The sequence below is a fragment of the Grammomys surdaster genome, unplaced genomic scaffold, assembly GCF_004785775.1.
Source record: "Grammomys surdaster isolate TR1022 unplaced genomic scaffold, NIH_TR_1.0 125750, whole genome shotgun sequence".
NCBI lineage: Eukaryota > Metazoa > Chordata > Mammalia > Rodentia > Muridae > Grammomys > Grammomys surdaster.
The window spans coordinates 2,855,384-2,868,375 of record NW_021620582.1 but is presented as its reverse complement, the minus strand read 5'-3'; the positions used below and the strand labels follow the sequence as shown (position 1 = coordinate 2,868,375).

Here is a 12,992-nt window from a genome sequence, read left to right as displayed (position 1 = left end):
GTCTCAAATAAGTTGCCGGTGATGGAAATCAGCGGTTGCTATGAAGAGCCTGGGAGAAGGGAGCAACTGGAGAAGGCGTCTTAGGAAGGCCAGGAGGTGATGCCTGAGCTGACATGGGATGAAAGAACCAAGAAGGGTGTGTGGCTAGTGTTTGCAGATTTCGTCATCACACAGTGTTATTAAATAGGTCCAGATGTGGAGGATTTGACCACAACAGCCTCAAAAGATACTTCTTTTAAAAGCACTCCAACCAGAAAGCTAACCTCAGTTTCTGCACCCCAGGCCACCTGTAGCCAACCAAAAGGCTGCTGCTGGCTGACCAGGCTTCCTTAGGGTCACTTTCCCCAGGCTGCTCTCACTTAGAGAAGCTGAGGGTGCAGATGAATCCAACAGGCTAGAAGTCCTTGGAACACTGATGAGATGACAGCTGGTGGCTTAAATGATGTTCAATCTAGCCATTAACTGAAAGAAGGTAACCATCTGTTTACCTGTTAACCACAAGAAGGTAACCATCAGTTTAGTTGTTAACTGCAAGAAAATAACCATCACTTTGGTTTTGTCTCCCCAAGACCCTGGCTAAGTAGCACCAGGGCACCTCAGGTTTCGATCGTAATCTTTGGATCTTGGCACCCCTATGCTTTTTGCCTCTTCAAGTTTGAGCACCTACTTGAGGGAAAACATTTTCAGATTTGGGGGCAACAAATTCACCCCTATACATTGAAGGTCATTCCTATCTTCCAGGTAAGCTTTCCTGAATGAACCCTTAACTTGGAGTCTTCCATTCAGATAGTAGATATGTCATGTTTTTTGTGTGTGAGTAAGTCACTTCAGCCCCTCTTGTCTTTAGTTTTAGCATGAGAGTGATCAAAATGGTCTTAGAGGGCTTGTTTTGTTTTGTTTTGTTTTGTTTTGAGACAGGGTTTCTCTGTGTAGCCCTGACTGTCCTAGAACTCACTCTGTAAACCAGGCTGGCCTCAAACGCAGAAATCCGCCTGCTTCTGCCTCCCAAGTGCTGGGATTAAAGGCATGCACCACCACTGCCTGGTTTAGAGGGCTTTTGAAAACAAGAAAATGCTTAAATTAAAGAATTATTAAGCTGGGCTACCACACACATCTTCAATCCCAGGACTTGGGAAGCAGAAAAAGGTGGATTTCTGTGCCCAGTCAACATAGTGAGACCATGTCTCAAAAAAAAGAAGTTAAGGAAATATTATTCCAAGATAGAGGAGGATGGAGACCAACTAGTCCCAGGGAATTCAGGCTATAAGAGGTAGGAATTCTAAAAGAGATATGGAGTTGGGGGAGGGGGTGTTCTGAGGGCAATTTGGGTTAGAGAAGAAAACCTGTATTTAGAAACTTTCAGAACAAAGGAAGTAAGCAGTGATTCTGTGGCTTGGACTTCCATTGTGTTCATAGGAGAAATGAAAGATTGCCGAGACGCCTTTCTGGCTTTACCTGGGGTTGAGGGTGAAATATCTACCAAGTATTACATCTCTAAGAGGAATACCCATGAAAATAGCTATCTTTAATGCCCATATATGTCTGGGTATCTAGTTGAAAATTATGGATCTGAATGATGCCAAGATGTGTGCGTTTTTAGCAATCTCTCCAGTGGTAAGGATGCTGAGTGTCCGTCAGCCACAGGTTAGATAGCAAGTTGGGCTCGGGAGAGGTTTCTGTGGGGCAAAGATGCTTGAACTGACAGCCAAAGGATGAGGGAACCTTAGAGGAGAAGTTTTTGGGTCTAGGAACCAGCTTGTGCAAAGGCCCTCGGATACTAGAAAAATAAAGAGGGCTAGCCAGGTGGTTGGAGTGAAGAGTGGGGTGAGAGGTGAAATGTGGCTACAGAGATCATGTGACCAGGCATGTAGGCCCAGGTGTGCTGCATTATCTAGAATATTTTTCTTGGTAAGAGAAGTCATTAAAGGCAGTTGAGCAAGAAAAAAAAACTAAATCAGATCAACATTTGGGATCCTGGCAAGGTGGTTCAGCATGCAGGCCTGGAAATCACTCTTTTCTCCAGAACCCATGAAAAGATGGAAGACAAGAATTGTCAGGTTAGCTTCTGACCTCCAACAAATACAGCACAGCATGCATACCTACACCTACACATCATGCACTTACACAGTAATACATTTTTTAAAAAATGAAGCACCTGCATTTAAAAAGATTCCATCTGCATCATAAGTAATATGGAAAGAAGCTGAGTGGGTTCTTGACACCAGTTGGGAACTAAGGGACAACAGTCCACGCTGAGTGAGAGAATTGTGGAGTAATGTAGGAAGAGTTTTCTAAGGGTCTTGACAAAAGATGAAGGCATTCCAAGGGCACGTACCGACCACAGATGGATGGTGAGGGTGCCATTCTCTCAAAGGGGGAAGTGCTAGAAGACACCCAGATTATGAGGAGAGTGTTGCATAATTGTGCTCTTGAGGCCTCTAAGAGACATTCACACTTTTGGGGCTTCCGAGAGGTTGATTCACTGACTCGGAACTCTGAGAAGAGGTGGGAATGGGAATCAGGTGTGTCTTGTCTGGGTCGATGGTGTGTAATACAAATAGCGCAGAGGTAAAGGCATGAGATGGGAAGGTAAGCATAAACGCTGAAGAGGAGGAAGAGTGTGTGACTACCATGGAGAAAATGAACAGGAGAAAAAAGCCACAAGGTGAGACTTGGCAGTCAAGGGAAGAAGTTTAGAAGAAGAGGTGGTCAGCAGTGCCAAACATTGCTGAAAAATGGTGATCCAACCAAGTTAGGTGTGGGGAAACGCAGAGACCTGAAGAGAACGGAAGCTGGAGAGCAGAAGCAAGGTACCAACGGATTCCTCCGGCTGCATAAACCACATTGCAATTACTGAATTACCCGTCTGCTTCCCCTAGAAACCACCTCTAAGGGCATTTTATCCATCCTGTAATCCTTCGGGCCTCACACACTGCCTGGGATACAGTAGGCACTTAATACATCTTATCAAAATTAATGTAGGAGGGTGGAGAGTGGATGGATGAATGAGTGACAGGGAAGAACTGGAATAAGGAGGCATCTCAGGCGTTTGTCCCCGCTATATCCTCCACTTTTTTTTTTTTTAACCGCAATGGTCTGCAGCCCCAAGAAACAAACGACGGAGACCCCAGCCCCTCCTTCCACGGGGGCCTTGGCCCCCCTTTATCTCTGACGAACAGTCTGGACCCAGGTTCTGCTGACGTGGGAAGGGGAGGAGAGTCTGGAGGAAGGGGAGGGGAAAACAGCGCAGAGACCATAGAGACGGAGGAGGCGCCCGCGGCTGCAGAGCTGCAGAGCGGGGTCTCCCAGCCCTCCGCGTCCCAGCCCTTCGCACGTAGCCGGGCCAGACAACAGCTCATTCTCTCGGCGCGGCCCACAGGGCCCCAGCGGTCGGCAAGCTGGCTCCCCGAGTAGCCACCGGGACCCCCGAGCCTAATGGCGGGGGCGGCAACAAAATCGACAGCACCGTAGACATCGCCCCCGGCTCCAATGGAGTAAGTGTCTGCGCCCCGGGGCCTCCGGCGACCTCTCCCCGCCCGCGCCGCGCGCCCTCCTCCCACCCGCGGCCCCCGCGTGCCCGCGGCCTCCCCCGCCTCACCTTCTCTCCCCCATCCCTCGCCGCAGCAGGTCGGGAGCCTCGGAGATGCTGTCCCCCCCGAGCAGCTGCAGGGTGAGCGGGAGCGCCGGCGGGAGGGGGATGGCGACGCGCTGGGCAGCAGCCTGTCGCTGGCCGCGCCCCCGGGCCCCCTCAGCTTCGAGGCTCTGCTCGCTCAGGTGGGGGCCCTGGGTGGCGGCCAGCAGCTGCAGCTCGGCCTGTGCTGCCTGCCCGTGCTCTTCGTGGCGCTGGGCATGGCCTCAGACCCCATTTTCACGCTGGCGCCCCCCCTGCACTGCCACTACGGCGCCTTGCCCCCCAATGCTTCGGGCTGGGAGCAACCCCCCAACTCTAGCGGCGTCAGCGTCGCCGGCGCGGCTCTAGCAGCCAGCGTCGCCACCGGAGTCGTCACCAGTACGGACCCCTCGGACCCCTCGTGCAGTGGCTTCACCCCACCGGACTTCAACCACTGCCTGAAGGACTGGGACTATAACGGACTGCCAGTGCTCACCACCAATGCCATCGGCCAGGTGAGGTGGCCGGGCGGGATCTGGAGTGGGAGCGGGCCAGGGCAGTGAGGACCCGGCCTCATGCGACTGCACCACTCTCACGTCCCCAGTGGGATCTGGTGTGTGACCTGGGCTGGCAGGTGATCCTGGAGCAGATCCTCTTCATCTTGGGCTTTGCCTCCGGCTACCTGTTCCTCGGTTACCCCGCGGACAGGTGAGGATGTTGTGGGGGGGTAGGGCTGATAGAAAAGATGGGGTTCGGACAGTGTTAGCCGGAGCAGCTGGGTTTGCAAGAGGACACGGATGGTTCTGTTGTCTGTACTCGGCAGTCTCCTCTGGACTCCTGTGTAACTACTGTTTCGTCCCCCATCAAGAAATACACCTTCTTATACCCACTTCCACACAAGGAAATGACCTCACACTCGTGACCTATTACCCAAGTCACTGTCAGAAGATCTGTATCCATGAGACAGTGGAGTGGCTTCATCTCAAAAGTTAATGATCGATTCTTCAACCAAAACCTGGCTTCCACATTTCATGTTCCATCTCCCTCTCGTTGCCCTTACAATCCCAGGTTCATCTTCACTGGCTAATAACCAGCCCAGACTGCGAGCTCGTCTCAGTGGCCACATTACTAAAACTTAATGTTAATCCCCAAATATAACCAACTCCGTTCCCATTGACCAATCAGTTAACTTCACAAACGGATGACCCCATCACTGACCAGGGCACCATCCCCTACAGTTGTCAGTTATCTCTGCTAGATACTCTCTGAAGTAACTCCTACTTCCATGCCTGCCACACTGTCTCTGCCTTGTGGATCTACAACTCCGGAGAGCCTCACAAACCAACAGTCCTATCTTCATGGCTGGCCAGAGCTTTCAGATCCTCTTGAACCTAAACTCCCATTTCCATAAATCAGTCGAAATCAGTATCTCATCCAAAGAATGGTTCATCCAGCTAACTAGTAACCCTCTGGGTAGATCCAGATCCCTGTTGTGAAAACCAAGACTACTGACATGTGATCTATAGTCCCGCCTAAGTGATTCATAGGTTAATATTTCAAAATAGTCGTCAGGTTCCTGAAAACCAATAGCCATCCTCACTGCTTAATAACCACATATACCCATGGGCCAGTGGTCCTAAACCCACAGAGAAGTGGCCTGCCCCCAAGCTTCAGTAGCCTCATCCCAGTGATGGACAATGACGGACAAGGTCAAAAGCCTTAACCACATTAATCAAATCAGCTCATCCTCATGAAAAATAGCCTTAACCAATTGCCTTATTCCAAGGTATTGGTACCCCGTCCCTTCCCAAGTACCATTGACCTTGTCTGTCTTCATCTCCCGTGGACCATTACTCATCTCCCAGTAATGAGTAGCTTAGTAGCCCTGTAGCCCTGTCCTTGCTGGCCTGGGACCAGTGATCATCATCAGCCACCAATACCCACCATAGTGTCATCTCCCTATCCCTAGTGTCTCTTCTCATAGATTAACCTATTTGTCCCTATTGGCACCCACCAACCTACACTAAGACCTTCAACTGTTCCACCACTAAAGATCAGTTCTCCAGAAATAAGTATTTGAATCCCATGGATCAGTAGATCCATTCCCCTGAATCAATAGTTCCTCTTCTGATGAGTGACTTATCCCACTGCCTACCCATATGTTTAATTAGCCCCAACTTTATGAACAGTGGTCTCATCCCCAAAGGACAATAGCTGTATCTTCACTGATGAATAAATAATATTCACATGTACAAGTAGCCACTGGTCACCTCCTAGATCAGGAGGTCTCTCTGCATAGATCCGTGACACCCACCTCTGATCTGGGTGATCTGAGCAAGACCAGATCTACCGTGTCTCATGAAAGCTTCTACCAACAAGGATGAAGGCCCCAACCCCCTAAGCAGCATCTCATTCTCCCCCCCTCAAGGTTGATCTCACACCCATGGTTAAGTGTCCTAACCTCTGACAGACAGCCCTGTCTCCAAGAGTCATGATCCCCTCCTATAAAATCATAGCTATAGGCCATTGCCTGGTAGTTAAACATCATGCACGCATAGCCCCCATCCCTATCACCTGCCATCTTTTCTCTTTCTCTCTTTCTCTTTCTTTTCAGTTTTAGATAAGGTCTCTGTGTGTAGTAGTCTTGGCTGCTCTGGAACTTGTGAAGGTGGCCTTGAACTCACACAGATCTGCCTGCCTCTGCCTCCCAAGGGCTGGGATCAAAGGTGTGCGCCACCGTCCCCACTCTGTCATCTTTTCTAGCTTCAACACAACTCTTGCTCCCTGAATCTCATCCTCATACTGGCTTTCAAGTAGGCAGCTAGGCCCCACCTAGTGCCTCCTCCATCAGACAGTCTGGGTGGCCAGCAGCCCTCCCTGCTTTCCAGGTTTGGCCGTCGCGGGATCGTGCTGCTGACCTTGGGGCTTGTGGGGCCCTGTGGAGTGGGAGGAGCTGCTGCAGGTTCCTCCACAGGCATCATGGCTCTTCGATTCCTCCTGGGCTTCCTGCTAGCTGGTGTTGACCTTGGTGTCTACCTGATGCGTAAGTGGTACCCTACCAGAGACACCTCTCTGCCTTGGGTTTCATGCCTAACTTTCTGCATCTCCCAACAATGTCCACTGCCCCAGGTCCCAGATTTCAGCTGTCCAGATGCCCAGGCCTTTTAAAGAGTCCAGGGAGGGGGCCCTGCTGCTTCTCACACTGTCCTCCCAGTGTCCGTGATCTTAAAATCTTGACCTGGCCTTACTTTTGTTAGACAGTAGAGCCTCGTTTAAAACAAACAAAAAAAAATTAAATATTGGCCATATATGGCAACATACGGCTGTAATCCTAGTACTTGAGAGACTGTGGCAGAGGTTGTAAGTCCAAGTGTGACCTGGGCTACATTGTGAGACCTTGTCTCAAACCCCACTCTAAAGGAAATCCTGAGACGCTTGTGTGACCTTGGACAAGGGTCGATATGGAGGTCAAGTAAGAGATGGAATGTAAAAGGACTTGCAAACCAAGAAGGCTGAGCCCCAGGGCCTCTGAGCCTAAAGGCTAGTTAGGTTTGAGGAGGAGACAGGTGTAGGCTCTTCTCTTTGCCACCCGGAGGTCAGTCTGTGGGAGGTGATGGCTGCAGCCTCGGCTGGGGCCTGACCTAGCTTTCTGTCCTTCCCTCCACCCCTCCCTCTCCTCTTCTCTCTCACACCTCCTTATTCCCTGGCTCTCCTCCCTTCATCCCTGCTGTATCTCCAGGCCTGGAGCTGTGCGACCCAACCCAGAGGCTTCGGGTGGCCCTGGCAGGGGAGTTGGTAGGGGTGGGAGGGCACTTCCTGTTCCTGGGCCTGGCTCTTGTCTCTAAGGACTGGCGATTTCTGCAGCGCATGATCACCGCTCCCTGCATCCTCTTCCTGTTTTATGGGTTAGTATCACCCTTCACCTCTGGCTAGTTCTTGCCATCTTCAACTCCAACGTAGTCCTTAGTCCAGAAACCAGTCCTCTCTACCAACTACCCAGTCCCTCAGAGGTGGTAGCTTCCCATCCCTTCATCCAGAGAAAGAGGGCTTTACAGTCTACTCTCCCGCCCTGCCTGTAGCTGGCCTGGTCTGTTTCTGGAATCGGCACGGTGGCTGATAGTGAAGCGGCAGATTGAGGAAGCTCAGTCTGTGCTGAGGATCCTGGCTGAGCGAAACCGGCCCCACGGGCAGATGCTGGGAGAAGAGGCCCAGGAAGCCTTGCAGGGTGAGAAGCATGGGGTCCCCCGTGTGCGATGACTTCTGCATGGTTGTAGCTGTGGCCCGTCTCCATCTCTGTGTGGCAGATATGGGGTCTCAGCTGTTTCTAATAGCTCCTCTCTTGTCCCACAAAGAACTGGAGAACACCTGCCCTCTCCCTGCAACTTCCACCTTTTCCTTCGCGTCCCTCCTCAACTACCGCAACATCTGGAAAAATCTGCTTATCCTGGGCTTCACCAAGTGAGCCTGGCTGTCTGAGCTGAGGGCCAGGCCAGTAGCTGGGATAGGGGCTGATTGGGTGGGGGAGCCTCTTGAAACCCTGCAGAGGATGGAGCTGTGGGAAGCTGTGGGTTGGGGTTCAGACGCTGTTCTTTGCTTCCCCAATCTGTCGCATAGCTTTATCGCCCATGCCATTCGCCACTGCTACCAGCCTGTGGGAGGAGGAGGCAGCCCATCCGACTTCTACCTGTGCTCTCTGCTGGCCAGTGGCACAGCAGCCCTGGCCTGTGTCTTCCTGGGGGTGACTGTGGACCGTTTTGGCCGTCGGGGCATCCTGCTTCTCTCAATGACTCTCACAGGGATTGCATCCCTGGTCCTGCTGGGTCTGTGGGATTGTGAGCATCTTCTCTTTTCTGCCTTGTGGGCCCAGTAAGGGACTCTCAACAGAAGTGTCTATGAAAGACTTCTAAGACCTACACCCTCCCCAGACTGCTGTCCAGTTGTGTAAACTTGTCTGTTCCTCCATTCCATTACTGAATGCCTGGAGCCCAAACAGCATGAAGCCGAGGGTTTGAGACCCAAGAGATTGGCATCTGAGACTAGGCCAGGTGTGAGCTTCCCACCTCCATTCACATACCTTTCGGTCCCCAGATCTGAACGATGCTGCGATCACAACCTTCTCTGTCCTTGGACTCTTCTCCTCCCAAGCTTCTGCCATCCTCAGTACCCTCCTTGCTTCTGAAGTCATCCCCACCACTGTCCGGTAAGAGCAGAGGTGACGGTAGGGCAAGGGGCAGGGCCAGCCAGGCCTTGAGACCTTTGGCTGAAGTAAAGGGATAAAGGATACAAAAAAGAAGCTGTTGGAGAAGAGCTGAGGTGAGGCTCACAGTATTGGCTCAATGCCTTCTCCGTGTTTCTCAGGGGCCGTGGCCTGGGTCTTATCATGGCACTCGGGGCTCTCGGGGGGCTGAGTTGTCCAGCTCAGCGCCTCCACATGGGTCATGGAGCCTTCCTGCAGCATGTGGTACTGGCAGCCTGTGCCCTCCTCTGCATCCTCAGCATCATGCTGCTGCCAGAGACCAAGCGCAAGCTTCTGCCAGAGGTACTCCGGGATGGGGAACTGTGCCGTCGGCCTTCCCTGCTGAGGCAGCCACCTCCTAACCGCTGTGACCATGTCCCGCTGCTAGCCACTCCTAACCCTGCCCTCTAAGCAGCCTCTGAGCCTGGTGGGAGGCTGGCCATACAGAAAGGTGACAGAGGGCTAGCAAGATAGACAAGAAGACAAGGCCACCTCATGCAAAAGGCTCAAAGGCGCCTCACACCAGCCATGTAGGAGAGCTCAGAGGGCCATTCCTAACCCCTCTTCCTCCCCGCTGCTTTCTGTTCACTTCATCAGCAAGAGTCAGGACAGGGGAGAGCATCATGCTATAACCATTAAGTCTGGGCTCCATCCTGTTCCCAAAGACATTTCCCAGACCTCGCTCTTTCTCTCTCTTTCATTCTGTTTCAATAAAAGACATTTTGAATAAATGAGCATATCATAGCCTGGACTTCCCTCCCTGTGTTGTCCTTTTATCTCTTGGGGAAAGACTTTTCTCAGTGGAGCATACACCAGTAGCAACATTGTCCTTCTCACTGTGCCCTGCCCAGAAACGTCAACTTAAAGCAAGAACAGCCACTTACTACCTGCTCTGGGCCAGGACCCTGCTAAGTGCTTCACATTTTGTCTCTCTTTATCCTTACAACTGCAAGGTAGGTGTTTGGAGCAATTAAGGTTGTGTTGTTAGGAGCTAGAAGAATTTAGGGGCTAGAGAGTTGGTTCAGTGGCTGAGAGTGCTTGCTGATCTTCCAGAGGACCTGAGTTTGGTTCCCTGCACCCATGTATGTCTGCTCACGTCTGCCTGTAACTCTAGCTCCAGGGATCTCACACCCTCCAAAAGCACCACATGCATATGCTTACAATAATGTACTATGCATTAAGATGACGGTAATCTCTTTCATTGACATTGGTGTACTTAACAAGGGAATTTATCTGATGTGGAACAGGTTACAGTGAGAGCTCAGTGTGGTGAAGCAAGTGTGTATAGCATGAGCAGGACTCTGTAGAAACTCCAGTAGGATTCCTTCTGGGAAGCCCCTTGTAAGTCCTCTCTAGCTAGATTGAGTAGCATGCTGTTCCTCTCCTAATACTGAAGGACATGAAAAAGGAAAGAAAACTGCAGTTAGGACAGGATTGGATGTTTGAAAATGACAAATAGCTGTCTACCATAGTATTAACTCTCACCAGTAAGAAGACTGTGCTCAAGGACTTGATAACTTGTCTGAGGTTACAACGCTAGTGAAGCCCAGTTAGAGCCCTAACAGAGTCAGAGCTCTGCTAGGAACAGTGGCACATGCCTTTAATCCTAGCCGTGGTGGGGCAGAAGCAGGAGGATCTCTAGATGGAGCCTAGTCTGGTCTACATAGTGAGTTCTAGGCTAGCCAGAGCTACTGAGTGAGATCCTGTCAAAACAAACAAACACCAAAAACAAAAGGGAAAGGAAGAAAAGAATAAAAGGAAAAGTGGCTAGAGCTGGTCTCTGCACTCTAGCTTTCCCCTTACACTGGGGATTCCCTCAGCAGTGAGAAAAGGAGTCTCTTAGCAACCCTGGGAAGTAGCAGTAGGAGACTGCAACCCAGTTGGTGGAGTGCTCTCTTAGCATGCACTAACCTGAGGTTTGGTTCTCTGTGCATGTGGTGTATACCCTGAATCTCAGCACTCCGGAGACAGAGGCAGGAGGATCAAAAGTTCAAGGAAGGGGCTGGAGAGACGGCTCAGCGGTTAAGAGCACTGACTGCTCTTCTAGAGGTCATGAGTTCAAATCCCAGCAACCACATGGTGGCTCACAACCATCTGTAATTAGATCTGATGCCCTCATATGGGTGTCTGAAGACAGCTACAGTGTACTTACATATAATAAATAAATAAATAAATCTTAAAAAAAAAAAAAAAGTTAAAAAAAATTTAAAAAAAAAAAAAAAAAGTTCAAGGAAATCAACAAGGCTGGACTGCAGCACATGAAGTACTGTCTCAAAAAACAAAAATCAAGTTAACAGAAATTCCACAGTAGAAATATTAAGAAGAAGGAAGAAATTTGTGGTTAGGAGTGCCAAAAGACAGCTTTGCTTTGGAGATGGGGATCTTTCTATATAGTCCAGGCTGGCCTTAAACTTGCCATTTAGCTCAGGCTAGAATACTCTGCTTCAAGGAAGTGAGGCACCTTCACAGATAAGCCTTCAAGTAGATTCCTTACTCAGTGTGCCTAGCTCAAGCCAATTCCCCAGGGAAAGCAGATTCCTGGAGGTTGGAAAGGGTGAGGTTTATCTTAGGGTGGTTCTGAGAGAGGGCTTTTTAGGAAAATAGAAGTCAGGCCAGACTCTTCAAGAAAAAAGAGGTTGATCGCCTAGCTCTCTGCAGCACTAGGGTTCCCCTTTGCCAGTTCACATCTGAGGCCACACGCTATTAATAAGGCCATGTTACTGGGCTCCAAAAAGAGTTTCTGGAGACCTCATGGGAGCATCCTCATTTGGTCTTCATGGTCCTTTGATAAGGAGACATTCTTCATTCCTGCTCCACCATATTACAGAGACAGTGTGAAGGGGGAGAATTTGAGGAGGCTTGCTGTCCAGGGGCAGAGCCATGGTTCTAAGCCAGGCCTCTGGCTGTTGATTCTACCCCCTGTCGATTACATACCTATTAGGTCTATAATACTAGAATATAGGCATATATTCTATAGAGCAGCGTATATAGAGTCATGTGACTCCAGTGTTGTTTAGCTTTGGGTGAAATGAGACAGAACCATGGTTTCCTCTCCTGAGGTAACAACCAACAAGATGCTTTGTAAGATGGCATTTGGTTTAGTTTTTCAGTTTTGTTCATTTTTCTTCTTTAATTTTATTTTTTGACTTTTTTCAAGACAGGGTTTCTCTACGTAACAGCCCTGGTTATCCTGAAACTCACTTTGTAGACCAAGCTGGCCTTGGACTCACAGAGATCTGCCTGCCTCTGCCTCCCCAAGTGCAGGGTGCAGGGGGATTAAAGGCATGGCCACCACACCCAGCTTTTTTTAAAAAAAAAAAAAAAATAAATAGAGTCTCTTTGTATCCCAGGTTGACTTTAAAGTCACAGTCCTCCAGCCTCCTGGGCACTGTGATCCATGGGGCTTTACCACCAGTTCTGGCTAAGAGATGGTTCAGGGAAAAGCCTCATTTTGTAGAGTCACCAAAGAAAGGTTGCGGAGGAAAAAAAAAAAAACCAACCAGAAAGCTCCTACAGCTCCTGTATGGGAGGTAAACGTGGACAAAAGAAAGGTATGGGTCACAGGGAGATGCAGTCACCCTAGTTTCTAGTCTAGTGGAGACAGTGTGTGTGTAACCCAAACAACTGACATCAATGTCACCAACCATAAGACCTTATTGTATTCTAACCCTATAGAAAAAAATGACTTTTCCCATGAGGATGTTAGAAGACTATAGTTTGGAGAGGTAACGTATTGAAGGTTACGTGGACTGGCCAGTGGAGTAGCCAGATAGCGAGATGTGAGGACCTGCAGTCTTCTTCCTGCACAACAGACAGTTGTGGGGGTTTGAGGTAGGGTTCAATACTTAGTTGGCCTGGAATTAGTTCAGGCTGTGTTTGAACTTACAGTGACCTTCCTGCCTCAGCCTCCCAAGTGCTAGGACTATAGGTATGAGCCACCAACCACATCTGGCTCAAGACAGGAAATATGAGTGCCAAGTAAGAAAGTATTTCCCTAAGCTGGGCGGTGGTGGCGCACGCCTTTAATCCCAGCACTTGGGAGGCAGAGGCAGGCGGATTTCTGAGTTCGAGGCCAGCCTGGTCTACAGAGTGAGTTCCAGGACAGCCAGGGCTACACAGAGAAACTCTGTCTCGAAAAACCAAAAA

The 12,992-nt window shown here is 50.0% G+C and overlaps 1 protein-coding gene across 2 annotated transcripts; it reads left to right on the top strand.

Moving 5' to 3' along the window:
- Window positions 1-3,228: 3,228 nt before the first annotated feature.
- On the top strand, window positions 3,229-9,597 carry Slc22a17 (solute carrier family 22 member 17). 2 transcript variants are annotated; one of them, XM_028788537.1, is made up of 10 exons: window positions 3,229-3,494; window positions 3,625-4,125; window positions 4,215-4,318; window positions 6,499-6,653; window positions 7,350-7,515; window positions 7,690-7,835; window positions 7,963-8,068; window positions 8,225-8,442; window positions 8,699-8,810; window positions 8,969-9,597. In XM_028788537.1, the coding sequence occupies exons 2-10, from the start codon at window positions 3,850-3,852 to the stop codon at window positions 9,255-9,257; spliced, it is 1,572 nt and encodes a 523-aa protein (XP_028644370.1). In that variant the 5' UTR covers window positions 3,229-3,494; window positions 3,625-3,849; the 3' UTR covers window positions 9,258-9,597. The 2 variants fall into 2 exon arrangements, with proteins under 2 accessions (XP_028644370.1, XP_028644371.1); XM_028788538.1 differs by lacking the exons at window positions 3,229-3,494; window positions 7,963-8,068; window positions 8,225-8,442 and having other exon boundaries at window positions 3,742-4,125.
- Window positions 9,598-12,992: the final 3,395 nt, after the last annotated feature.

Coding starts and splice junctions, on each gene's coding strand:
- Slc22a17 (XM_028788537.1), top strand. CDS start 3,850: ATGGCCTCAGACCCCATTTTCACGCTGGCGCCCCCCCTGCACTGCCAC. Junction 7,836..7,962: donor GGCCCAGGAAGCCTTGCAGG/GTGAGAAGCATG, acceptor TGTCCCACAAAG/AACTGGAGAACACCTGCCCT. Junction 8,811..8,968: donor GTCATCCCCACCACTGTCCG/GTAAGAGCAGAG, acceptor CGTGTTTCTCAG/GGGCCGTGGCCTGGGTCTTA.